This window comes from Rhincodon typus, chromosome 3 (assembly GCF_021869965.1).
Source record: "Rhincodon typus isolate 14 chromosome 3, sRhiTyp1.1, whole genome shotgun sequence".
NCBI lineage: Eukaryota > Metazoa > Chordata > Chondrichthyes > Orectolobiformes > Rhincodontidae > Rhincodon > Rhincodon typus.
Window position 1 is genome coordinate 94,267,670 of NC_063334.1, and position 25,716 is coordinate 94,293,385.

The 25,716-nt window shown below is 39.7% G+C and overlaps 1 protein-coding gene across 3 annotated transcripts in view; it reads left to right on the top strand.

Annotated features, from left to right (window-relative positions):
• Positions 1-25,716, top strand: part of LOC109911174 (transcription factor TFIIIB component B'' homolog) — an 83,125-nt gene that overhangs the window by 37,224 nt on the left and 20,185 nt on the right. The window contains exons 13-22 of one of the 3 annotated variants that reach the window (XM_048595052.1): positions 1,677-1,965; positions 3,554-3,648; positions 5,116-5,458; positions 6,524-6,735; positions 8,348-8,747; positions 18,541-18,699; positions 19,198-19,234; positions 20,162-20,438; positions 24,259-24,455; positions 25,107-25,716. The exon at positions 25,107-25,716 is cut by the window's right edge and continues 144 nt beyond it. In XM_048595052.1, coding sequence (XP_048451009.1) covers positions 1,677-1,965; positions 3,554-3,648; positions 5,116-5,458; positions 6,524-6,735; positions 8,348-8,747; positions 18,541-18,699; positions 19,198-19,234; positions 20,162-20,438; positions 24,259-24,455; positions 25,107-25,716 — 2,619 coding nt within the window. The remainder of the gene's footprint in view (positions 1-1,676; positions 1,966-3,553; positions 3,649-5,115; positions 5,459-6,523; positions 6,736-8,347; positions 8,748-18,540; positions 18,700-19,197; positions 19,235-20,161; positions 20,439-24,258; positions 24,456-25,106) is intronic. The other 2 variants (XM_048595053.1, XM_020510438.2) reach the window with 2 other exon arrangements.

The following is a 25,716-nucleotide window of genomic DNA, read 5'->3' on the forward strand; positions in this document are numbered from 1 at the left end:
AATGCTTGCCTTCATCGGTCAGGGCAAAGAAAGTAAAAGTTAGCAAATCATGTTGCAGCTGTATAGAACTTTAGTTAGGCCACATTTGGAATATTCTGGCAACCATGACTGTACACATTACTAGAAGAATGTAGAAGCTTTTGGTGAGAGTATAGGAAAGGTTTACCTGAATGAAGAGTGACCTAGACTCTGTTAGCTTACGCTCTCTCCATAGATGCTGTCTGACACGCTGTGATCTCCAGCATTTGTTGTTTTCAATACAGTTTCCAGCATCTGCAGTAATTTGTTCTTAATTGAATGTTGCCTGGTTTGGAGGATATTAACTATGAGGAGAGATTGGACAAAGCTGGTTTGTTTTCATTTGAATGTCAGAGGCTGAGGGACGACCCAGTAGGAGCTTACAAGATTATGAGCACCATGGATAGAGTAGATAGTCAGAGTTTTTTCCCAAAATAGAAATTTCAGTTACTAGAGGACATTGGTTTGAGTTAAAAGGGGGAAGGTTTAAAGGAGTTTTGAAAGGCAAGTTACCACTCAAAGGGTGGTATGTGCTTGGAATGCACTGCCAGAGGAGGTGGTAGAAGCAGATACGTTTAAGAGGCATCTTGTCAGATACATGAACAGTCAGGGAATACAGGTGCAAAAAGGTGCAAGGTTTTTAAGTTTAGAAAGGCGTCATGAGTCGGCGCAAGATTGGTGGTACAATAACCTGTTCCTCTGTTGAACTGCTCTTTGTTCTTTTGAGTTCCTCTGGGTAATGCCCTATGCACAATCATCTTCAGCTGCTATATCATGCCCTTCATTCCATCATAAGGTGAAAAGTGGGAATATTTGCTGATAATTGATTGCACAATATTTAGCACCATTTGCGATTCCTCAAATACTGAAGCAGTCCACTTCCAAATGCAGCAAGACCAGGACATCATACAGACTTGAGTTGATGAGAGGCATGTATAGTATTAAAATCATCGAAATGCCAGGAAATGACCATCTCCCATAAGAAACAATCCAACCATTGCCCCTTGACATTGAATAGCATTGCCATTGCTAATTTCCCCAACTCCTGGAAGTTATCATTGACCAGAAACTAAGCTGAATTAGCCTTCTAATTACTGTTGCTACAAGAGCAGATTAGAGACTGGGCATTCTGCAGCAAATAATTCACCACCTGCCTTGTCAAAGTCAGTCCACCATTAAGAAGTCACAGTCATGAGTGTGATGGAATACTCTCCACTTCCCTGCATGTGTTCGGCTCTAACAAGGTTTGAGACTCGTAATACTATCCAGGATATGCAGTTCACTTGGTTGGCATCCCATCTAGTACCTCCGATATTTATTCCCTTCACCATCAGCACACAGTGGCAAGGGTTGCAACATTTGCAAGATGCACTCCAACAATTCACCAAGTCTCCTTCAGTAGCATCCTTCAAACTTACCTCCTCTATACCTTAAAAAAGACTAAGGCTGCAGCTGTACAAGAAGCAACTCACTACCATCTTCTTGAGGGCAACAGGAAATGGATAATAAACATATCCTAGCCAGTGACTATTACTAGTCACGTACCGTGCCACTGTTTTAAAAATGTCACTGCTAGTGGTATGTTATGAATCTTGAAACTTAGAATGCATTTTGAATTTATTTTTGAAATTATTGTGTTGCCTAAATATTTATTTCAGTGATCATGAAAGTGTAGCACCATCAGAAACATCCGCACCAGTTACAACAGAAACTTCAAAGAAATCACAACGTGTTCGTGCACAGAAATTTAAACCCAACTTGAAAGCAAATGGAACAAAAAGAGCAGGAGGAAAAGATGGTGATAAAACTGCTCCAGAAGCTATTAGATTTTATGATGGTGACAACAAGGAAGACAAGAGTGAAAAAGTGCAAGAATCACCTGTACAGGATGAGGATCCTCCTAACTGTGATCCCCCTGAGATCATGAATAATGAAGTGTCAGAAAAGGTGTGTGTATAATATATACTGTCATTTAAGTGTACAGCGAAACCTGACATCTTGCATCAACTGCCATCTTTTGTTGATTCAGAATATTATTTTCAAAATGGTAATTGTTCGCATTGTAAACGGTTTCCTAACAATCTTCAAAAACCAGTCATATTTATGATTTACACCTAATCTAAGAATCCCCATCTCCCATTACCAGTTCTGGTTTTATAGTCTCATTTCCCATTCAAACTGCTTGCAGCAGAATAAAACTTCAGTTTTATTAGGTAAAATTAAGATACTGTCAGAACAATGGAGGTGAGTAATGTGATGTCGAGTTTTCCTGGTACTATAAAGGCCATGTTATCCAGAATTCTCATGCACCTACCAATCATTGGGGATAGTAGGAACTGCCAGTGCTGGAGTCTGAGATAACAAGGTGTAGAGCTGGATGAACACAGCAGGCCAGGCAGCATCGGAGGAGCAGGAAAGCTGATGTTTCGGATCTGGACCCTTCTTCAGAAATGGGGGAGAGGAAGGGGACTCCGAAATAAATACAGAGAGGGGGAGGTAGTGATAGAAGGTGGATAGTGGAGCAGATAGGTGGAGAGAAGACGGACAGGTCAAGGAGGCGGGGATGAAGCCAGTACAGGTGAATGTTGGTATGGAGTTGGAATGGGGGTTGGTCAGTGAGGAGGGAGGGGCGGGTAGATGGGAGGGAAGACAGACAGGTCAAGGAGGTGAGGATGAAGCTTGTAGAGGTGAGTGGAGGTATGAAGTCGGGGTGGCGGTTGGATGTGTTCCTACCTACACTCGCCTCTACAAGCTTCATCCCCGCCTCGTTGACCTGTCCGTCTTCCCTCCCACCTACCTGCCCCTCCCTCCTCACTGACCAACCCCCATCCCAACTCCCTACCTACACTCACCTCTACAAGCTTCATCCCCGCCTCCTTGACCTGTCCGTCTTCTCTCCACCTATCTGCTCCACTATCCATCTTGTCTCGCTGCCTCCCCCTCTCTGTATTTATTTCAGAATCCCCTTCCCCTCCCCCATTTCTGAAGAAGGGTCCAGGCCCAAAACGTCAGCTTTCCTGCTCCTCTGATGCTGCCTGGCCTGCTGTGTTCATCCAGCTCCACACCTTGTTATAGCAATCATCGAGAGTAGGTTTCCTTGTTCTAGCAACCAATTATTTTGTTGCCTCTCTCCTTCTGATCAAACCTCATTTACGGTATTTATGAGTGGCAACCAGCACATTCATGTGACCCGGCCTCCCCATTTCCTGTTCATGCCCAACACTGGGAAGTTTACCGTATATTGACATTTCTGAAAGCCAGCTTTGGAACAGATAAAGATATACAAAACAAATTTAATGATCCCTAAATGGCCTTTAAAATAACAACATAACTATTTATCTGGAAGTGTTGCCAAAACAGGCATCTGCAGAAATGGCTAAATTTAGACGATTATTTTGACATTAGGAAAGGGCTTGTGAACCTCGTATTAGTTTATTTTCTCATCAACAAAATTATTCTGTCTTTTTTTTTAAATAATTGGCAGTTTTTTTTTCCACATTTGGCGTAATCTTGAACTGATTTTACTTTTGTGTAGGAGATCAACAGTTCCCCAATACCTGAAACAGCTGAAGCTGATAAAACTAAGAAAATATTGGAAAGCAAAGCACAAGGTTCTGATACTGAATCACGGTAATGAATTACTTTTTCTTGTACTTATTAGTTTTTCTCAGCACAGTGCACTATTCAAACATTCACTGGACAGACAGACAGTTAATCTTCTCTCAGGTTGTTTTCAGTATTGCTACATAATCGGTTGTTAAACAAATTTGAGAGTGACTTGTGACACCACCTAGTTTTTCAGTTTCTGCACTCTTAAAATGGTTTTATGCCGATTGCTGTACTATTCTTGGGTGTTACTCATAAGAAATATTAAAGTGAACAATTACAAGACTTGGTAACTATTAAGAAGGCTTTTTTTTTAAAGGAATTGTTTGTGAAGAATCAAGGTTTGTGGAGGGAGTTAATTTTTCTTTGAGAATAACAACTGCCCAGCTTAATTTTGTCAAGGGGTACCTTTTCATTTTTGGGAGTAAGTTTTTTCGTTTTCACACAAGTACAGAATCCCATTTATCCTTATTTAATTGGTATTTTCTCTCAAATTTGGATTCTTGATATAATTCCTTTTCAATAATAAAGTAAGAGCTTACTGTCAGAGTTGTCTCATTCTAATTATTTGATGCAATGAAACGGAAATCAGACAGACATAATAAGCAGCTTATGTTGATTTGTAACAAACTAAATTAATTTCTGCATGGTTGATGGTAATGTGCATCACATTTCTGGAGGGCCAGTTGTGGCTAATGCGGCTTAAAACCTGTGAATGATAGATTTCTGTTACTAAATTAATCATAGGCTACAGAATGTGTAATTTGGGAAATAGAATATGTAATCAGAAAAATAATATTCACATGTGATGTGAATAAAGTTAGTTACAACTGGGATAGATTCACTTTACAGATGCTTTCCAATTAACTGAAATTACTATATAAATGCTGTATTGCACATGCAGATGTATTGTAGCCCTTCCAAAAGGGGCTTTTATTCTTTTATCAGCTTCCTGATTGTCATGTGTGTTTACATGCTGTGATATTTGCAGTTCCAGCTTGACAGAAGTGTTTAAAATCGTGAAGCATTTTGATCAAGTAAATTAGAGATTGTTTTTAGAAGAGTCAGTCCACAGAGGATGGATTTAAGATTAAAAAAACGCAACAAGTAATGACCTGGAAGGATGGTGGAAGCAGAAAATTACATTCAAAATGCTACCTAGTAAATAAAAATAATATATAGGGAAAGAGCGTGGGTGTAGAATAATTAGATAGCTCTTCCAAAAAGTGAGAACAGTTCAATGTGACAAATAGCTAAGCTGTATTAATCTGAGGCTGCTTTTTACATTTGATAGGCAGCAAGGCAGCAACTGTTTTGTCGATTTAATTTGATTTTTGCAGGTTATTTGTCAGATACAAGGGTGATTTTACCCGCTGTTACAGTGTATTGTAAATTCTGGTCTATAGTGTACAATCTCCAAGGCTGGGTAGGATAAATAAAGTATTTGTGGTTTAAAGGTGCCAGATTTGGATTTTATTTTTGCTGTTTCAGGCCAGTGGAGAAACAAGAGGAATCGACGCCCAAACCAAACCGTGCAGCAAGGAGACGGTTCCAGAAGCCTAAGCCAAACTTGGGAAGAGCAGTTGTGTTAATTGATGAAAAAAAGATTGCTCCAGAACGAGAGAAAGCTATTACAACCGAAGAAGATCGAGATCTCAGTCCAAATATCCCAATTGCTGAAGTTTGTGAAGCCAGTGAGAAGACTGGAGCTGATCCTTATTTTGCTTCAGAGGCACAAACCGTGGATACTTTAATATCCAATAACTTGCAGATACAGCAGGATGCACTGCAGGGTTCATCAGAAGCCAGTAAATCAATAGTCCCAATATCTCAGGTATACCCGAAAGCTAGTGTCTTTCATTCCTGATATCATTTTGATGAATCTATACTCTACACTCTCTGCTTTTAATGTTATTTTTACAATGATACCTGGAACAGAATGCAGCAATCTTCAATATGATCTACGTATTATCTTCCCTAAATTTATCATGCCCCTTTTCATGCTATTTGCATCTCTGTCTACCACTCAGACGCTCATTAACTGATGGTCTGTCATATACTTCACACCGTTTCCATTCTGCTTATACCCTCATTTTTTTGTTTTATCAAAGTGCACTGCAGTATAATAAATTTTATGTTGCATTTGTCTGCATGTTTTGCAAGCCAGCCCGTGCCTTGCTGAAATTTTCACGACTGTTGCAAGTTTTTCTTTTTTGCATGAAGATTTTAATACTGTATTCTCTCTATTAATATCCAAATGATTTATTTTCACTTTAACCGAGTTGTAGCATATATTCAGTACTAACTACTTGCCTGTGACACACTTCGTACTTTGTCTCATTCTCCTACTATCCAAGTGCCCTTGGTCACAGGTCATTGTTTGGAGATGTATCCTGCATGTGTGACATTAAGTGCAGGTGTCTCATAGTACAGACTTCAACTCCTCTGTTCTCCTGTATTCTAGTCCGTTCAAATGTTAAAGTCAAGCATTAATGTAATGATTTAATCCCTCTTACAATTGCCCAGCTACATTCCAATGCTAAACTCCTACATTTTTCTGCTGTGTGCTACACTTGGTGTAGAGAATAATCACTTGCAAGTAAATTGAGTGAGTGCACTTCCACAGTAAAAACAGACACTTATGTAATCAATAATTTAAGTTATTGGCAGCTTAGACCAAACATTTAAACTGTTTAGTATTGAAATGTCAAAATGGAATATTAAATCCAAAAAATACAAACAAATATCTCAGTACTCTAACTTCAATTACTCTCAAATCTCTGTTTTAGGTGATGTGTGAAGACGTAGTTAATGTAAGTTTCCTAGGAGTCTGCTTATTTATGGTTCCAAACTTGTATATTTGTCTAACTTTAAAACTGTTATGTACTTCGATTTTCAGTCAAAAGTGCAATCTCTGGAGGCAGCCACTAATTCTATGGAAATAGAGACACAAAGTATTATAGCTTCAGATAATGAGGTGTCACGAAGAGGCTACCAGGATTCTAACAGACAGCAGCAATCGCAAATGTCATCTGAGTGTGACAGTCAAGAAGAACATGAAGATTTGAAGCTGGATTCCATTCAGGACAATATTATAAGCAAACCAACTAGGTATTGTGCAAAGAGAAAGGGTAGACTATTTTTGACAATTGTATGTTATTGAAATATGTAAAGGAAGATTTGAAAGTTGTTAAGACCTCAGTGTATAGGTCATTGAATGCCATATCTATTCTATTCTGATGAATGCCACATTATCAGTGAGTAAGCTTATCATGTAATTTGCCATTGTGTCGTAGAGATAAGAATGATGATATCTGATTCAGTTCCTGTCTTGAGCTCATTTAGCTCAAATGACAGAATATTGCCATTAGCCTTTATTGCCCTAAATTGTGGGAGGAAAAAAATGAATGATCGTTAACCATTGACCATATCTGGGTGTATTTGCATGGGAGGAGGCCCTTTGAGCACCTAGTCTCATTTGACATAGTCTCTGTTTTACATCTATGGTGTAGAGTAGCATGTTGATCTAATGAATGACTACCGTCTTTAGCTGATTCATCAATGATCTTCATTGATGATTGCACAATGTTCAGCACCATTTACAATTCCTCAGATACTGAAGCAGTCCATGTCCAAATACAGCAATGTCTGGACAATATTCAGGCTTGAGCTGAAAGTGGAAGTAACATTCATGCCCCCCAAGTGCCTAGCAATGACCACCTCTAACAAGGGAGAATTTAGCCATCATCCCTTGACATTCAGTGGTGTTACCATCACTAAATTCCCCACTGTCAACATCCACCAATCCTGGGGGATATCAGACGGGAAGATGGAAATGCTGCAGTGTGGAAACGTTTTCCTGACTCCTCAAAGCCTGATCACCATCTACAAGGCACAAGTCAGGAATGTGATGGAATACTTCCCACTTGCCTGGATGGGTGCAGCTCCAACAACACTCAAGCATGAACACCATCTATGACAAAGCAGCCCACATTGGCAGCAGTGTGTACAATCTACAAGTTTCACTACAAAAATTCAGCAAAGCTGTTTAGACAGCACCTTTCAAACTCATGGCAACTTCCATCCAGAAGGACAAGGGCAGCAAATATATGGGAACACCACCATTTTCTAGACTTGGAAATATATCATTGTCCCTTTTGTGCTGTTGGATCAAAATTCTCGAATGTCTTTCCTCATGATATTGTGTTTCTACCTACAGCACAAGGACTGCAGCAGTTCAAGAATGCAGCTCACCATCACCTTCTCAAGGGCAACTAGGGATAGGCAATAAATATTGGCCCAACCAGTGTCCCATATTGAATTAAAAAATGAATTATTGAGATATTTTGATGCACTTTTGATGCACTCCTTCATCAAAAGAAGAAAAGAATATTGTCAGTACCTCTAATTTGCTTCTGCTCTTATCCTCGTAGCTTCGTCTTTGTAAATAAACCTCAAATTAATTACAGTGCTTGGATGATGTAAGAGTAACTAACATTTCTGGTGAACGTTTGAAACATTGAATGCTATCTTAAGTGGTGTTGTTCAAAATACAGCATAAGTGGGATTATATTGCAGTAAACAAAATTAGTGAGATGTAGCAAGGAAGACACAATATTATCCCCAGTTTTGGTTGATTTTACCAGGCCATCAGGTATATTAAAATATTTTTTTAAATACTGTTGCTTAAAACAAAAAAATTAAAACTCTCTTTCTTTTATAGGTCTGGACGGCAGCCTAGACCAACAGCATTTTATAAATCTCCAACAGAACAAAAACCATCAGCCTCTTCTCCATTATTATCTGAAGCAGAAAATGAGGATAAAAGCAGGAATAGACGTGCACGGTCTCAAAAGACTAAACCCAAACTCAACAAAAGCTTGAGTAAGAAAGAGACTCTAAATAAGAATGCTGGGAAAGGCCAGGGAACATCAAAAGTGAGACTGGTGACCTTGAGAGCATCCCAGGAAGATGAAGAAGATGATGATGAACCTGAGCCGATAGAAGAGGATGACGTCTATCTCATCAATCCTGAGGAGGTCAACAAAGTACCAGCTTTTGTGCCAATCAGCCTACGATCTCCTGAACCTGTTCAAACTGAAGTCGAGGAGACCATGGAAGAGGTATGGTGCTAAATGTTTGAAAATATGTTGTTTAAATCATTGCATGACTGTGCTTTCTTATTTGAAGATTTTCTTTTGTAGGTGCAAGGTTTATGACTACTGTGTAGTTAAGAATAGTGTTTTAGTGTATCTGGCTGCTCTTACGACCCACCTTGTTTGCTATTTCTTTCTGTTGTTTTAGTAGTGGTTTAGAGTGTGGTAAATATTAGTCCAAACTTTTCATTCAGAATTGTTACAAATTGAAATAGCTCTTTTCTTTCCCTACACAAACAAACCCTGTTCAGCGGCGGAATTCATTTAACAACATAAGAAATAGGAGCAGGAGTAAGTATTTCAGCAATTCACGCCTGATTTCCCATTCAGTGAAATTGTGGCTGAGCTTCGACTTCAAAACCATTTTTTTGCACCATACCTGTACCCTTTCATGTTCTCAATCTGTAGAAATCTAAAAATCTCACTCTTGTGTGTACTTAACGACTGACTCTGCACAGCCTTCTGGGCAGAGGTTTCCAAAGATTCTTCACCAAGTGAACAAATTCCTCCTTATCTCAGTCCTAAATGTCCTGTTGTCTGCTTGAAGAGGCCCCCACACCCTCCAGGGGAAACATTCTTTCTGCATCAACTCTGTTGATTTCACATGTTTGAATATGGTCATCTCTCATTCTTCTAAACTCCAGAGGGCTAATCTATCTAATCTTTATTCATAGGAAAAATTTCCTCTATCTTAGAAATTTGTTTGATAAACCTTATTGACGACCTCTGTCTATGATATAGTCTTCCTCAGGTAAAAAGACCAAATCTGCACACACTTCTCCAGGTGTGCTATCACCAAAGCTCTTCGTAAGATACCTTTACTCTTACACTTAATTCTTTTCGTAATAAAAGCCAGTATACCATTTGTCACCTTAAATTGCTTGCCATACCTTCATGTGAACTTTCCATGATTCTTGACCAAGCATACTTGACTGTCTTTCAAGTTAATCATTTCCCAGCCTCTTACCATTTAAGAAGTACTCTGAAGTTTCTGTTTTTCCCACCAAAATGGCTGACCTTCATTTTTTTCACATTGTATTCCCTCTGCAAATTTTTTACCAGCCATTTGGCCTCTGCTCACAACTGTACTTCCGCCTAGTTTGAGTCATTTGCAAATTTTGATATGTTGCATCTAATCCCACATCCAAATTAATGATTTAGATTGTGAATTGTTGGGGGTTCAAGCATTGATCTATGCAATACCCCACTAGTCACAGTATGCCAACCCGTATGTAACCCATTTATTTCTGCTGTCTGTTTTCTGTCCATGAAACATTCATTGTCATTGTCTTTATTGGTCAGTGCATTGAGTATACGAGTTGGGAGGTCATATTGCAGCTGTACAAGATGTTGGCTTGGTCACTTTTGAAGTATTGCATGCAATTTTGGTCTCCCTCCTATAGGAGAGATGTTGTCAAGCTAGAAAGAAACTAGAAACAGAAAAGATTTACCAGGATATTGCCAGGGTTGGTGAGTTTGAGCTATAGAGAGAGGCTGAATAAGCTGGGTCTACGTTCCCTGTAGCATCAGAGGCTGAGGGATGACCTTATAAAGGTTTATAAAATCATGAGGGACATGGATTGGGTAAATAGACAAAGTCTTTTCCCTGGGGTGGGGGTGCCCAAAACTAGAGGGCATAGGTTTAAGGTGAGAGGGGAAAGATATAAAAGGGACCTAAGAGGCAACTTTTTCACGTAGAGGGTTGTGTGTATATGAAATGAGCTGCCAGAGGAAGTGGTAGAAGCTGGTACGATTACAACATTTAAAAGCATCTGGATGGGTATATGAATAGGAAGGGTTTAGAGGGATATGGGGAAAATGCTGGTAAGTGGAACTAGATTTATCTAGGATATCTGGTTGGCATGGATGAGTTGGACCAAAGGGTCTGATTCCAGGCTGTATATCTCTATGACTCTATGGTACATACCAGTGTAATTCTCCCACCCTGTCCCACGTGCTCTAATTATGTTTACTAACCTCTTGTGTGGGACTTTATCAAAAGCTTTCTGAAATCTAAACCGCATACGCTGGGTTTCCCCTCATTTATTTTGCTAGTAACATGCCCAAACAGGTGTGTTAAACATAATTCCCCTTTTGTACGTCCACGTTGATTCCACCAATCAAGCATTTTCTAAGTGTACTGTTATCACGTCTTTTATTATAGTCTCTAGCATATTGCCTATGGGTGATGTTAGGCTAACAGGTTTGTCTTTTCCTGTTTTCGTTCTCCCTCCTTTCTTAAACAGTGGGCTAACTTTTGCAACCTTCCAATCTTCGGGAACCAGTCTGGAATCCAGTCTTAATTGAATTTTGAAAGATGCCTGCTGTTATAAAGCAGAGTGCAACCCCCACCCCCCGATAACTGGCATTTGACCTATGCTCTGTAGAGACAATGGCAGAAACAGCAAAGTCCTCTTCACTAATATCTGGGGACTAGTGCCAAAATTGGGAAAGCTGTCACACAGACTAATAAGCAACAGCCTCACGGAATCATACCTTACAGACAATGCCCCAGATACCACCATCACCATCCTTGGATATGTCCTGTCTCACCGGCAGGAGAGACCAGCAGAGGGGGCGGCACAGTGGTGCACAGTCGGTAGGGCGAAACTCTGGGAGTCCTCAACATTGACTCCAGACCCTTTGGCCTGCTGTGTTCATCCAGCCCTGCACCTTGTTGTCTCAAAGTCTCATGGCTTCAGGTTAAACATGGGCAAGGAAACCTCCTGCTGATTACCACATACCATCCTCCCTCAGCTGATGAATCAGTCCTCCTCCATGTTGAATAACACTTGGAGGAAGTACTGAGGATGGCAACGGCACAAAATGTACTCTGGGTGGGGGATTTCGATGTCCAACACCAGGAGTGGCTCAGCAGCAGTACTACTGATCGAGCTGGCCAGGCCCTACACTGGGTCTGCAGCAGGTGGTGAGGGAGCCAACAAGAAGGGAAAAATATGCTTGACCTCATTCTTATCAATCTGCCAGCTACAGTTGCATCTGTCCATGACAGTGTCGGTGAGAATGACCACTGCACAGTCCTTGTGGAGACCACGTCCTGCCTTCACATTGAGAATAACCTCCATTGTGTTGTGCGGCACTATCACCATGCTAAATGGGACAGACTTTGAACAGATCTAGCACCTCAAGACTGGGCATCCATAAGGCCCTGTGGGCCATCAAAAGCAGCAGAATTGTACTCCAGCACAATCTGTAACCTCATGGACCAGCATGTGCCCCTGTTAACCATTACCATCAAGCCAGGGGACCAATCCTGGTTCAATGATTAGTGCAGAAGGGTATGCTAAGAGTAGCATGAGGCATACCTGAAAATGAGGTGTCAACCTGGTGAAGCCACCAAACAGCAAGTGTTAGACAGAGCTAAGCGGTCCCACAACCAACGGATCAGATCTAAGCTCTGCAATCCTGCCACATTCCAGTCATGAATGGTGGTGGACAATTAAACAACTCACTGGAGGAGGAGGCTCCACAAATATCCCCAGTTCTCAATGATGGAAGAGCCCAGCACATAATTGCAAAAGGTAAGGCTGAAGCTTTCACAGCAATCTTCAGCCAGAAGTGCTGAGTGGACGATCAATCTCGGCCTCCTTCAGTGGTCCCCAGCATTACAGACACCAGTGTTCAGCCAATTCAATTCACTCCACGTGATATCAAGAAACAGTTGGAGACACTGGATACTGCAAAGGCTACAGGCCCTGACAACGTTCTGGCAATAGTACTGAAGACTTATGCTTCAGAACTTGCCGCTCCCCTAGCCAAGTTTCTCCAATACAGTTACAACACTAGTATCTACCCAAAAATGTGGAAAATTGCCCAAGTATGTGCTGTACATAAAAAGCAGGACAAGTCCAACCTGGCCAATTACCCTCCCATCAGTCTACTTTCAATCACCAGTAAAGTGATGAAAGGTGTTATCAATATTGCTTTTAAGCAACACCTGCTCAGCAATAATCTGCTCAGTGACGCTCAGTTTGGGTTCCACCAGGATCACTCAGCTCCTGACCTCATTACAGCCTTGGTTCAAACATGGACAAAAGAGTTGAATTCCAGAGGTGAGGTGAGAGTGACAGCCCTTGATATGAAGGCTGTATTTGACCAGGTGTGGCATCGAGGAGCCTTGCAAAACTGGAATCAATGGGTATCAGGGGGCAAACTCTCTGGTGGTTGTAGTCATACCTAACACGTAGGAAGATGGTCGTAGTTGCTGGAGGTCAATCATCTTGGCACCAGGACATCCCTGCAGGTGTTCCTCAGGGTGGTGTCCTCGGCCAACCATCCATCATCTGCTTCATCGATGACCTTCCCTCCATCATAACGTCAGAAGTGGGAGTGTTCGTCGATGAGTGCACAGTGCTCAGCACCATTCGCGACTCCTCATACTGAAGCAGTCCATGTTCAAATGCAATAAGATGTGGACAATATCCAGTCTTGGGCTGACAAGTGGCAAGGAACATTCATGCCACACAAATGCCAGGCTATGACCATCAAGAATAAGAGAATCTAACCACCTCCCCTTGGTATTCAACAGTGTTGCCATCTCTGAATCCCCCACTATGAACATCCTGGGGGTTACTATTGACTAGAAACTCCACTGGACTCACCACATAAACATAGTGGCTACAAAAGCAGGTTAGAAACTAGGAATACTGTGGCGAGTAACACACCTTCTGACTCCCTAAAGCCTGTCCACCATCTACAAGGCACAAGTCAGGAGTGTGATGGAATACTCCCCACTTGCCTGGATGAGTGCACCCCAACAACACTCAAGAAGCTGACACCATCCAGGACAAAGCAGCCTATTTGGTTGGCACTACATCCACAAGCATCCACTCCTTCCACCACCGTCGCTCAGTAGCAACAGCGTGTATTATCTACAAGATGCGCTGCAGAAATTCACCAAAGATCGGCATGGTGGCTCAGTGGTTAGCACTACTCCCTCATAGCGCCAGGGACCCGGGTTCGATTCCACCCTCGGGCAACTGTCTGTGTGGAGTTTGCACATTCTCCCCATGTCTGCGTGGGTTTCCTCTGGGTGCTCCGGTTTCCTCCCACAGTCCAAAGATGTGCAGGCTAGGTGGATTGGCCATGCTAAATTGCCCATAGTGTTCAGGGATGTGTAGATTAGGTGGGTTGTAGGGTGATGGGTCTGGGTGGGATGCTGTGAGGGTCGGTGTGGACTTGTTGGGCCAAAGGGCCTGTTTCCACGCAATGGGGATTCTATGATTCTCAGACAGCACCTTCCAAACCCACGACCACTTTCATCAAGAAGGACGAGGGCAGCTGATATGTGGGAACACCATCACCTTCAAGTTCCCCTACAAGCCACTCACCGTCCTGACTTGGAAGTATATCGCCGTTCCTTTTCTGTCACTGGGTCAAAATGCTAGAATTCCCTCCCTAATGGCATTTTGGGTCAACCTGCAGCAGGTTGACTGTAGTGGTTCAAGAAGGCAGTTCACCACCACCTTCTTAATGGCAACTAAGGATGGGCAATAAATGCTGGCCAGCCAGCAACACTCATGTCCCACAAATGAATAAAGAAAACTAAAATCGATATACCCGAAGAGGCGTGCCTCGTCCTAGAATCTGTTTGTGGGTTTGCAGGTGCACAGAACACCTGAATTGAAACATTTGTATCAAAAGGCTATGCTGTTAGCAGGCAAAGCAGCATTTTTATCAAGCTAACAGGTTTTTGAATTTGGCCAATTCGTTTAAACCAGGCCCTCAAATACCAAAAACTAATTAAATTTAAATCTGATGGTTTTGACAACATAGGACCAATCCTATTGTAAGAAACTGATGTGTCATTGAGGGTATAAGAGATGAAGGCATTTGGAAAATCGGAGGATAGTAAACATCCTTTTTGAATCTCTAAGCATAGAAAAAGCACAATCTTTTAAGGGGACCACATACTGCTTTTTCCATAGCAATTGACAAACCCCGATATTTGATAAACACCAAATTCCAGCGTCCTGTCTGTCTATCCAGAAAAACTCTACCCAACTTCGCAACACCACCAAGCATCAACTATTTGTACAGTCACCTCTTTCAACACTGAGATGTAGGACATTAGGTTCAGAGCATTCATCTACTTTAAAACCTAACAATTTCTCTAATACATTCAAAAATAACTAATGTTAATATCTTGCAGTGTCTTGCTTACAGTAGTCTCCAGATTCTCATTTATGAGAGTTTTTTTTTCATTTTAATAAGGAGTTACTGACAGCTAACAATAGGTTCCAAAGTATGCAGGTGATTTCATTTTAAAACTCTTTGGCCTTACAGGTCTTACTACCACTAACAATACAAAGATAGTTTGGAAAGTAAATTGTGAAAGAGACTGCAAAGGGATAGAAGTGAGTGTGATGAAAAAAAAGGCCAATGGAGTATAATGTGGGAAAATGTAACTTGTCCACTTTGGAAGAAAGAATAGAAAAGCAATATGTTATTTAAATGAAAAGAGTTTTCAGATCTTTTGAGGTACAAAGGGATCTGGATACTGTGGTGCATGAATGGTTAGTATTCAGGTACAGCAAGTGGTTAGGAATGAAATGGAATCTTGCATGTTATTGCAAGTGGAATGGCTCATAAAATCAGTGACGCTTTGCCATACTGAAAACAAAAATGCTGGAGATCACAGCAGGTCAGACAGCATCCATGGAGAGAAAGCAAGCTAACGTTTTGAATCTGCATGACTCTTCTGCAGTTGTACAGGGCATTGGTAAGATCATATTTAGTATTTTGAAACATTGTTCCTCAGAGTGTGGTGGAGGTAGAGTCATTGAGTATTTTTAAGACAGATGTAGGTAGATTTTTGACTAACGAGATGTAGGGATTCTATGTCTATGTCTATGTAATGAAAATGGATTGAGGCCACAATCAGATCAGCTATAATCTTACTGAATGGCAGAAGAAGCTCAAAGGGCCAAATGCTCTATTCCTGCTAATTTGTATGTCTCTATGTTTGCATCATTTACTCTTGAGGCTGGACAGATCTTTCATTTGAGCTGTCCCAGAGGTTCACCCAGCTTTCCAGCAGTGAGACACACGAGTTAGCTGAGCCGTTCCAAATCCCTTGACCTTGATGTTTCTACACAACTGCATGACTGAGATTGGGGATCAATGTAGCGGCATCCAATTGTCTAGTTTTAAGGAAACAACATTGTTGCTGCAGTACACAGCATATTTTATAAAGAATTGACAAATTGTTTTGCTGTAGATAAATAAATGCCATGTAAACGTTTTATGTTTGTGGTTCCTTTTAAACATTTTGTTGTACTTCTCATTGGCTTGTGTCATGTTTCTGATCCCTGGTCTCTCCAAGGTGTTTTAGTGTAATGGGTATTAAACCGTCTTGAATGTGGCATAAGCAATAAAAAAAACATCCTTTATCTTTCTTAAATCTTGCACTAAGATTTGTCACTGCATAGTTAAGGTTGGATTTGTATGATAATTACATTCCAAGTTATTACCACCCAATTCACAATTTGGTCAGCATTTTGTTGAATGCACTAGCAGTGTGCCTATGCAATGATTGACTTGTAGCTTGAATCTGAGGTGAAGATATGTATTTGTATGTACGTTCCGGATTGTAAGTCATTATTGATGTGTGAATCTTCTTTTATTCCTGTTCTGTCCCAATTCTGTAATTGTCTTTCTCTCCCTTTCTAACCTTGATTTAGCAAAACACCTTGACTTTCATTTGCAGCTATCCTGTTTTGCTGCTGCTGAAAGTAGGAATTTACTAAACTGGGAAACATCAACATGAGTCTATACCTGACCACCCTGAACAAACTCACTTTAGTGCTTGGGTTGAGTAGAAATTTCTTGACTTTTTCTATCTAGCAAATTAATTTTTGTTCTATTAAATAAAACAACGCATGGCATTAAACATTTTTTATCATTTAATTTTGCTTTACTTCAAGTTATCTTTAAGCACTTACTGATGTTTTCCTGCTGAATTTCTCACAAACCTGCTTTCCATTTTCATTCTTTCAGATGATGGGAGGATCACTAGTTAGGCCAGCATTTATTGCCCATCCCTAATTGTCCTTGAGAGAGTCATGGTGAGGTGCTGCCTTCAACCACTGTAGTTCGTTTGGTATAAGTGCACTCATAGTGTTTTTGGAAGGGTGTTCCAGGATTTGACTCAGTAACAGTGAAGGAAAGGTTCTATAGTTCCCTATCAGAATGGTTTGTGGCTTGGAAGGGAGCTTGTCGATAGTCTCGTTCCTATGCATCTGTTTATCTTTCTTACTAGGTAGTAGAGATTTTGGTTTGGAATGTGCTCTCTAAGATTAATTGTTGCAGTGCATTTTGGAGACGTATGTAATGCTGCCAATGTGCATTAGTAGTGGCGGAAGTGAATATTTAGTGTGATGGATGAGGTGCCAATCAAGTGCCAATCCTTTTGGTGTTGAACTCGTGTTTTTGGAGCTGCACCCATCTAGGCAAGTGAAGAATATTTAATCTCAGTCTTGATTTGCACCTTGTAGATGGTGGACAGGATTTGGGAGAAGTCAGGAATTCAGATTGAGACTGGCGATTTAAACAAGTTGAGTAAGTGACCAAATGCATAGCAAATTCATTGTAATGTGGAAAGTCTAAAGTTGTCCTCTTTGGTAGGAAGAACTGAATGGCAAATTATTAATTAAACAGTGATAGGTTTTGAAATGTTGATGTACAAAGGGATCTGAATGACCTTGTCACTGAAAGCAAGCGTGGTGTTGCAGCAAGCTGTTAGGAAGATCAATAGAATGTTGGTCGTCATTGTGGGGGGTTTTGAGTAAAGGACTAGGAGGTCTCATTGCAGCCGTACATGGCCTTGGTGCGACTGCACCCTAAGTTTTGCCTGTTGTTTTGGTCTCCCTACTGAAGAAAAAATATTTTTGCCATAGGGAGAATACAGTGAAGGTTCATCAGACTGATTCCTTGGATGACAGGTGTGTTGTATGAGGAGAAATTGGGTCGACTAGGCCTGTACTCACTGGAGTTGAGAAGAATGAGTTGAGGCGTAGGAGGAAGAATCTCATTGAGAAGTGTAAAATGCTGACCGACTGCAAGCAGGAATTATTTTTCCCCTATGCAGAAGGGATCCCGAATATATGCAGAGGCAATTTTGAACTGAGATGAGGCAAAATATCTTCATTTGGAGGGTGGTGAACTTGTGGAATTCTCCATCACAGAAGACCATTATTGAATACATTTAAGAAAGAAATAGATTGAATTGTAAAGGCAATGGGAGTCGGAGCGATTTGAGAGAGAGTAGAATTATGGTATTGAGTTAGGAGGATCAGCCATGAACATGAATGGCGAAGTGGGATATGTGAGCTAAAATGTCAACTCCTGTTCCTTTTTTCTGTATTTTACTTGCCACAGAATTCCTAGCCTCTGACCTGTTCTCATAGCCACAGTATTTATGTGGTCATTCCAGTTCAGCTTCTGGTCAATGCAAAGCACCAAAATGTTAATAGTGGGGAATTCAGCAATGGTAATGCCATTGAACATCAAGTGAATATTTTTAGATTTTCCCTTGCTGGAGATGATCATTGCCTTAACGTGATACAGCACAAATGTTGCTTGAGACTTAGCAATGCGAACCTTAATGTTGTCCAGTTCTTGCTGGTGGATGATGTTGTGCACTAGACTGAAACCTGACCCTGAAAGAGAAATGCAACTTTTAAGAAGTTTTACTTGGAAAGTTTTTGTTTCTACCTTAATACTCCCATTTATCCCACAGCTTGAAATAGCAGTCAATGTCTCCGACAAGAACTATGATAGTGAAACTGAACAAACACTCTGTGAGTCACCTGATAAAAGTGAGCCCAGTCAGTCATGCAGCTTAGCTCCAGAAGAAGATTACCACCCAGCAACTACTGATCAGATTGAACTTTTTGTTGTAAGTTAAGTTTTTTGTTTCAATAATTGCTTACTACAGAGTTGGGATTTATGCAATATAATCTGTGTTACCTATGACCTTGACTGAATAATTTGTAGGGAAAGCAAAGTTAAAGTTAATTTAGAAAATGTAATATTCAACATCAGGGTAATCAATATTTTGATGTATTTTGTGTTCCTTATTTGTAAAAATTGAAGGCACAAATCCACATTTGTGAATAATACTTGATGTTTCAGAAATCTGTAAAATGCCTAAATGTGGAAGTTGATGAATATTCTTGTGTTGACTATTTTAAATTATATTTGTCCATCCTTGTCCTGATGGCATTAGTTATATTATCCATTGTGCATGAATATATTCTACATTGTATTAATACAATATCAGGTATTTCAGAATTCCAAATGTAGTAAACTGAACAATTAATGGATGTTCAACTGGTCTTTTAAAACTAATGTTTATTTACCAGAACATTGAACTTTAACATTCATCTTTTTACAGGAAGTTATTGAAATTGCAAATGAAGATCTAAGTCAAGGTAAGAAAAGTACTAATTAATTTTAAGTACTTTTATTCCACTTAATGTCAGAAATTACTATTTTGAATAATCATCATCACAAGTTGCAATTTGCCAGGTAGACTTGGAGGCATTTCCCTGAATCATTACTTAGAATAAACAAAGTATTTGAGTAGTAGTAACAAATGTCTTGAACTCCCAACTGATCAAATTAAATATAGAAATTAAAATACCCTCCGGTTTTGCCATTACAACCTGCCTGTCCTGTCTGATTTCTTGAAAGTGGAATATTAATGCTGTGACTGAGTTAAAGAGCTGCATCAACCTTGCAGCTGAATAACACTCCTTAGACTAATTTTCCTTTTATGTGCCTCAAAGAGTGGAACGAACAAAAACAGTGTATTTCTTCCTATCAGTTGATGCTGTTGCAACTTTATTATAGTGTCTTAATGACATTCTGTTCAGTATCTTCGAACATTGCAAAGTTACACTTTTTTCAGGTATCCTGATAAAATTGGTTGACAAAACTATGTTAAGTGTGTTTGCAAAGAAGCCCCTGGGAGTATTTGAAATTAAATTACGTTACATGATAATGACATTGTCATTGCTAGATTCTTGTTTGAGAGCCGTATATTTTGTGGTCGTGTTTATTTTCAGGCTGGAATGCTGGATGCTTATGAAGTGTTGTGAATTCCCCTTTTAAAATTATTTTAATTTGTAATTTAAAACTGGGCGCAGATTTTATTAAAAGTTTGATTCTAACAAATAACCAACATCCATTTTGTATAAACAATTGGTATTGAGGTAAGAATTATTCTGGTTACTATGTGCGACAACACTGGAAATGCATTCCAGAAAAATTTGTTTATGATGTCACCACATACTTAATAAGCAGAGGAGGTCTCCTGTAGTTATGTTGATTTTAAATCTGTGTTGTTGCCCTTTTAGAAGAGGACCATCATAATACAGAATCTGCTGATGGTTTACAAGATGCTGCATACACAAATATAAGCAGTGTGGATCAGAAGAGCTTGGAACAGGAAGCTATCCTTGGTGGTGATCCTTCTCCTATGCAAGTTGAAGTGCATGACACTGCTCCTGATGGGAACACTGAATCTAGCAGACATGCTGAGCAGCATATTCCAACAGAGAAGAATCTGAAGGATGGGCTTGACTTAGAAGAACCTTCTCTTCCAAAAGAAGATTCTCACAATGCTAGCATTAGGTGAGGTCACTAATGTTGTGTTTGTGAAGGATAAATTTTTCCATGAATTGTGATTCATAATATTTCTCTTGTACTGCATAAAAGGATGAATGTACTGTCATGACAATGCCTCAGATTTGATTTAGAATTTAGCAGTGAATTTGAAACAATGGATAATAAACCTAAGTCATACAGTTTCAAAGCTTGAAATATATCTTCCTACATATTCTTCCTCCCTTCTGTGCCTTGCGCTTGTCTTTTCCCTGGATCTCAATTATGAATTCCTATCACTTTAGTCTTTCCTTCTTTCTCTTGTCCTTTATCAAGTATTTAGAATTTAGTTTTGGTTTGCAGTATTGATTTCTTGATCTTTCTTGTCCTTACTTCTGTTTTTCAACTTTAAGAACAAAAGAAATAGAGGTTCAAGTTGACCATATGGCCACTTGAGCCTGATACAGCATTCAGTGCAATCACCCTTTTTCTGAAACTTCAATTTCCTCCATGCTGCCTATCTATTGAATGCCTGAGAGATCTATCCAAACCTGGAAGTTACTGAATGATGGAGCATCCATCACCTTCCTGGATAGAGAGGTCCACAGATTCACAGTACTTGAAATGAAGAAATTTCTCCTCGATTTGTTTTTCATGTATTGATCCCCTATCCTGTGTATTGACCAGCTGGGGAGTCAACCTCTGTGCGTCTACCCTTTCAAACCTCTTCAGAATCATTTTATATTTTGATTTTTTTTTAGTCAACCTATACAGACATGTGATGACACACTTCTGGAGGCTCTTCTATACTTTTAAATATGCCCAATTTACTCAGCCTCTCATCACTGGGCAGCCCTTTCACTTCAGGTACCTATTTAATTAATCTTGGCTTTACCACATTCAAGGCAAATATATCCATTCTGAGATATGGGGATAAAACTGCACTGTATTCCAGGTGTGGTCTCACCAAAGCTCTATAAGAATTGAAGCAAAATTTTCTTGTTCATGTATTGTAGTCTGCTTGCAATATAGGCCAACAGGCCATTGTGTCGCTAATTGCTTGCTATTTGTGCAAGTTAATTTTATTTTCCTTCTATGATGCTCATCTTTCCAAGCATCGTCATTTAAACGTTTCAAACCTTTCAAACTTGCAGCAGGATATAGATCAGCTGAAAAGTTGGGCAGAGAAATAGCAGATGGAATTTAATCTGGACAAATGTGAGGTGATGCATTTTGGGAGGTCCAATGCAAGAGCCAAGTATAATATTCAGTAAATCGCTGACCCTTCGGAGCATTAATAAACAGAGGGATCTTGGGGTTCAAATCCATAGCTCTCTGAAAGTGACAATACAAGTGGATAAGATGGTAAAGAAGGCATATGGTCTGCTGGTAAGGGCATTGAGTATAAAAGGCTGAGGGGTGACCTGCTAGAAATATATCAAATTATGAGGGGCATGGATAGGGTGGATAATCGGAGTCTTTTTCTCAGGGTGGAAATGCTAAATAATAGGGGGCATAGGTTTAACATGAGAGGGGCAAAGCTTAAAGGTGATATGCAAGGAAAGTATTTTTTACACTGCACGGCGCGGGGAGGTGGTAGAAACAGAAGCGTTGGCAAAGTTTAAGAGGCATTTAGACAGACACATGAACGGAAAAAGAAAAGAGGGTTACGGATCATGTGCAGGTGGATGGGATTAGTTGACAATAGCATCATGGTCAACACAGACAGGGTGGGCCGAAGGGCCTCTTCCTGTATTGTGCTGTTCTACATTCTATCTGCTTTCCTGTTCTGATTATCAAAGTGAATGACCTCACATTTCACTATGTTATAAATCTGTAGAGACGATAGGTGCAAGTATGATGTTTCCCTGATTAGGGAGTATAGCACTCTGGTTGGGGGGGAACGGCAAAATTTGAAAACGATAGGGATACCGTTAAGGTCCCGGATAAGAAATAACTTTTTTTTTTACTCATGGTTGTGAGTCTTTGGGAGTATTTACCACCGAGGGTTGTGGAAGCTCAGTCTTTGAGTATGTTAAACATTGAGATTGACACATTTCTGATACCAGGGTAATTTGGATGGATAAAATGCATTGAAGTATTCAATCAGTCATGATTCTAATGAATAGTGTAGCAGGCTTGGTTGGCTGAATGGTCTACTCCTGTTTCTACGCCCCTTCTTCCTTATCTCTTGCCCATTCACTTTACCTGTACAAAACTCTTTGCAGCCTCTTTGTACCTTTCTTAAAGTTCATATTCACACCTAGCTTTGCGTTGATAAACTTGAATGTATTACTCCGCCTCTCTGTCTGAGTCATCAATTGTAGATTCTAATTGTGGAAACCCCGGTGCTGACCCCATGGCACTCCACTAATTATGGCGTACCAACTTGAAAATGGTTGGTTTATCCCGACTCTCTACTCCCTGTTGGTTAACTAAACTGCCCTTCATGTTCTGTCTGATCATACTGCAATTTTCCAAATGCATTGTAAAGACTTATCTTGATACTGGATTCCAGCTTCAAATCTGCTGTGACCGCTCTCGGGTTTAAAGAATTTTGGAAAATCATACCCACTATTTCTGCAACTACTTCTTTTGCAATCCCGGACTGAAGTCAGAGAGATGCTGGGATATGTCAATTTTTAGAACCGTAATTTTCTCTGATGGCTTTTCATTTGGTTAACCATTGTTGATATTAATTTATTTTTGTTACTCCATTTAAATAGTCCCTTGGTTATCTTCTGTTTCTGATTTGTAAGATAAGTTACAAAACATTTGTTCATTTATCTTTGGCATTTACAAATTCCCCATGATAATTTCTCCTGATTCTGCCTCTAAGGATCCAGCATCTACTTTAGGTACTTCTTTTCAAATACTTATGAAAGCTCTTAAAATCCATTTTTATATTCTTGCCTCGTTAACTCTGATTCTGCCTTTTCCTATGATAAACTTTTAGGTAGCCCTAATTCCCAGGCTTCCTACTATTCCCTACAACAATATAAACCTCATTTTTAAAGACTCTATTATCCTTAACTTAAGGTACAGATTAAACTTTCACACTGAGGTTTTGTTGTTTTAATTGAACAACTCTTTTGTTTGAAACTTTGAATAATACCTTTATATGTTTCTCACTGTATATTAACCATCGAACATTTTGGTCTATTTATGTAATATTTACCATCATATCTTTTAGACTATTTACACTTAAACCATGCTCCTTGCGATAAATTAATCAGCTTATTTTAATTTTAAGATTTTTAAATGTTTTAAAACACAGACATATGGAAGTCAATTGCATTTGAATCATATTTCCCAATTTTGCAATGCCATTACTGATTACCCCTGCCTTATAACACCATACTGGATCTTAAATAGTTCTATCCTTGTTGAACCCACAAGATACTGTTGCAGGAAGCTGTCGAGTAAACATTTTAGAAATTTGTCTTCCAGGCTACCTTTGCCAATTGACTTGACAAGCCTATGGGGAGACTCAAGTTCTTTACATTTAATATATGAAGTTTGTTATAAGCTTTAGTTATTTCTTGCTTAAAACTGAGTTTGCTACTATTGTCGAGCTTGTAAATTATCTCGACTACGACTAATCTTCACCCATACTGGTACTTCTCCTGATCATCTTTTCTCTATTATGGGGTTTTCTACTGCTGCATTTTCATTCTTCCAATGTTTTCAAAATGTAATATCCTTAGAGTGTTTCTTTTCCAACTTTGGACTTGTCTTTCATCTAGATTTCTCGCTGCATGGAAATTATTCAAAATTACATTTTAAGTGATAATGTAAAAATTTATTTTCATCTGGGCTGATACTAAAAGGAATCTATTTCTTTTGTTAGTAGCTCCTCAGTCACTGAGCAGACGAGTTCACAGACAAACCAAGCTGTAAAAAGATGCAGATTTCTAAAACCAAAACCCAACCTCAGTAGAACCACTTCTAGAAGTCACGCTAAAAAGACCTGTCCTATTACAGAGAGTAGACCGATACAGAACTCTTTAGAATCATCTGAAACAACATTGCAGAAGTCAAAACACGGTAAGCAAAATGTAACAGGACCTGTATTAGTTAAATACATATTTTCTTTTTAATACAAAAAAAGTCTGTGTATTGAAGTTAATTAGAAACTTGCTGATCTGAGACATCACTGGTTCCTTGCAACTATGTGGTCCCAATTGTATGCATGCGTGAGAATATTTTGAAGCTTAAGATAACAGTAAATTAAAGGCAGGTATTATAATTGGAGTGAGTGATTATATTGACACGCGTTTCAGACAAAGTGTATTTCTGATAAAAGTAAATGCTACTTGTTTTAATTGTTGGATTTATTTGTGTTGTAAAGCAATTTCCTCATGATTTGAAGTACTTAAAATGATTGCTTTTAAATTTGGAATTAAAGATCCTGAAAAGTGATTAATCTTTCTTTTTAAGTGGATTTTTTTTAATTGCTGATAACACTTCATAGTATTCCTGGCAGTATTTCCAGTATGGGAAATGTTGGTGCAAGGAAATGCTAACTGTTAAAAACTGAAAGGTCTGTGGATGCTGTAACTCAGAAACAAAAACAGAAATTGCTGGGAAAGCTCAGCAGATCTGGCAGTATTTGTGGAGAAAAATCAGAGTTAACGTTTCGGTTCGAGTACCCCTTCCTCAGAACTCAATGTTAACTATTTATGATTTTACTTCCAGACAATGAATCGAAGGAGAACCTTGGTGACTCCTTGCAGCTTCGCCTGGTTACAGCAGAAACTGATAAACAACACCTAAACACAGAGCAGATTTCAGTTGGGCAACCAAATGATAAGGTGTCACTGTCTGATGAACAAGGGAAATGTGTTGGAAATCAAGAGCAAATGAACAAAACTGAACATCTGGGCTGTAGGACTGAGCAACTGTGGGAAAAGTTATCAATACTTGAACAACAAGAGGTGGGGCATGGAAAGCAACCCAGTCGGACTGAGCATCTGGTTGATGAGATTCAGCATGTGGGTAAGCAGTCATCAATACCTGAGCAACAAGATCAATACGTGGAAGATGAAAGACAAGTGAGTAGGACTCAGCGTCTGGATGATGAGACTCAGAATGTGATTGAACAGTTATCAGTATCTGAGCAACAGAACCAATGTGTGGAAGCTGAGGAAGAGCAACCGAGTAGGACTCAGCATCTGGATGATGAGACCCAGCATGTGGTTGAACTGTTGTTAATACCTGAGCAACACAACCACTGTGTGGAAGGTGAAGAAGAACAACTGAGTAGGACTCAGCATCTGGGTGAACAGTTATCAATACCTAAGCAACA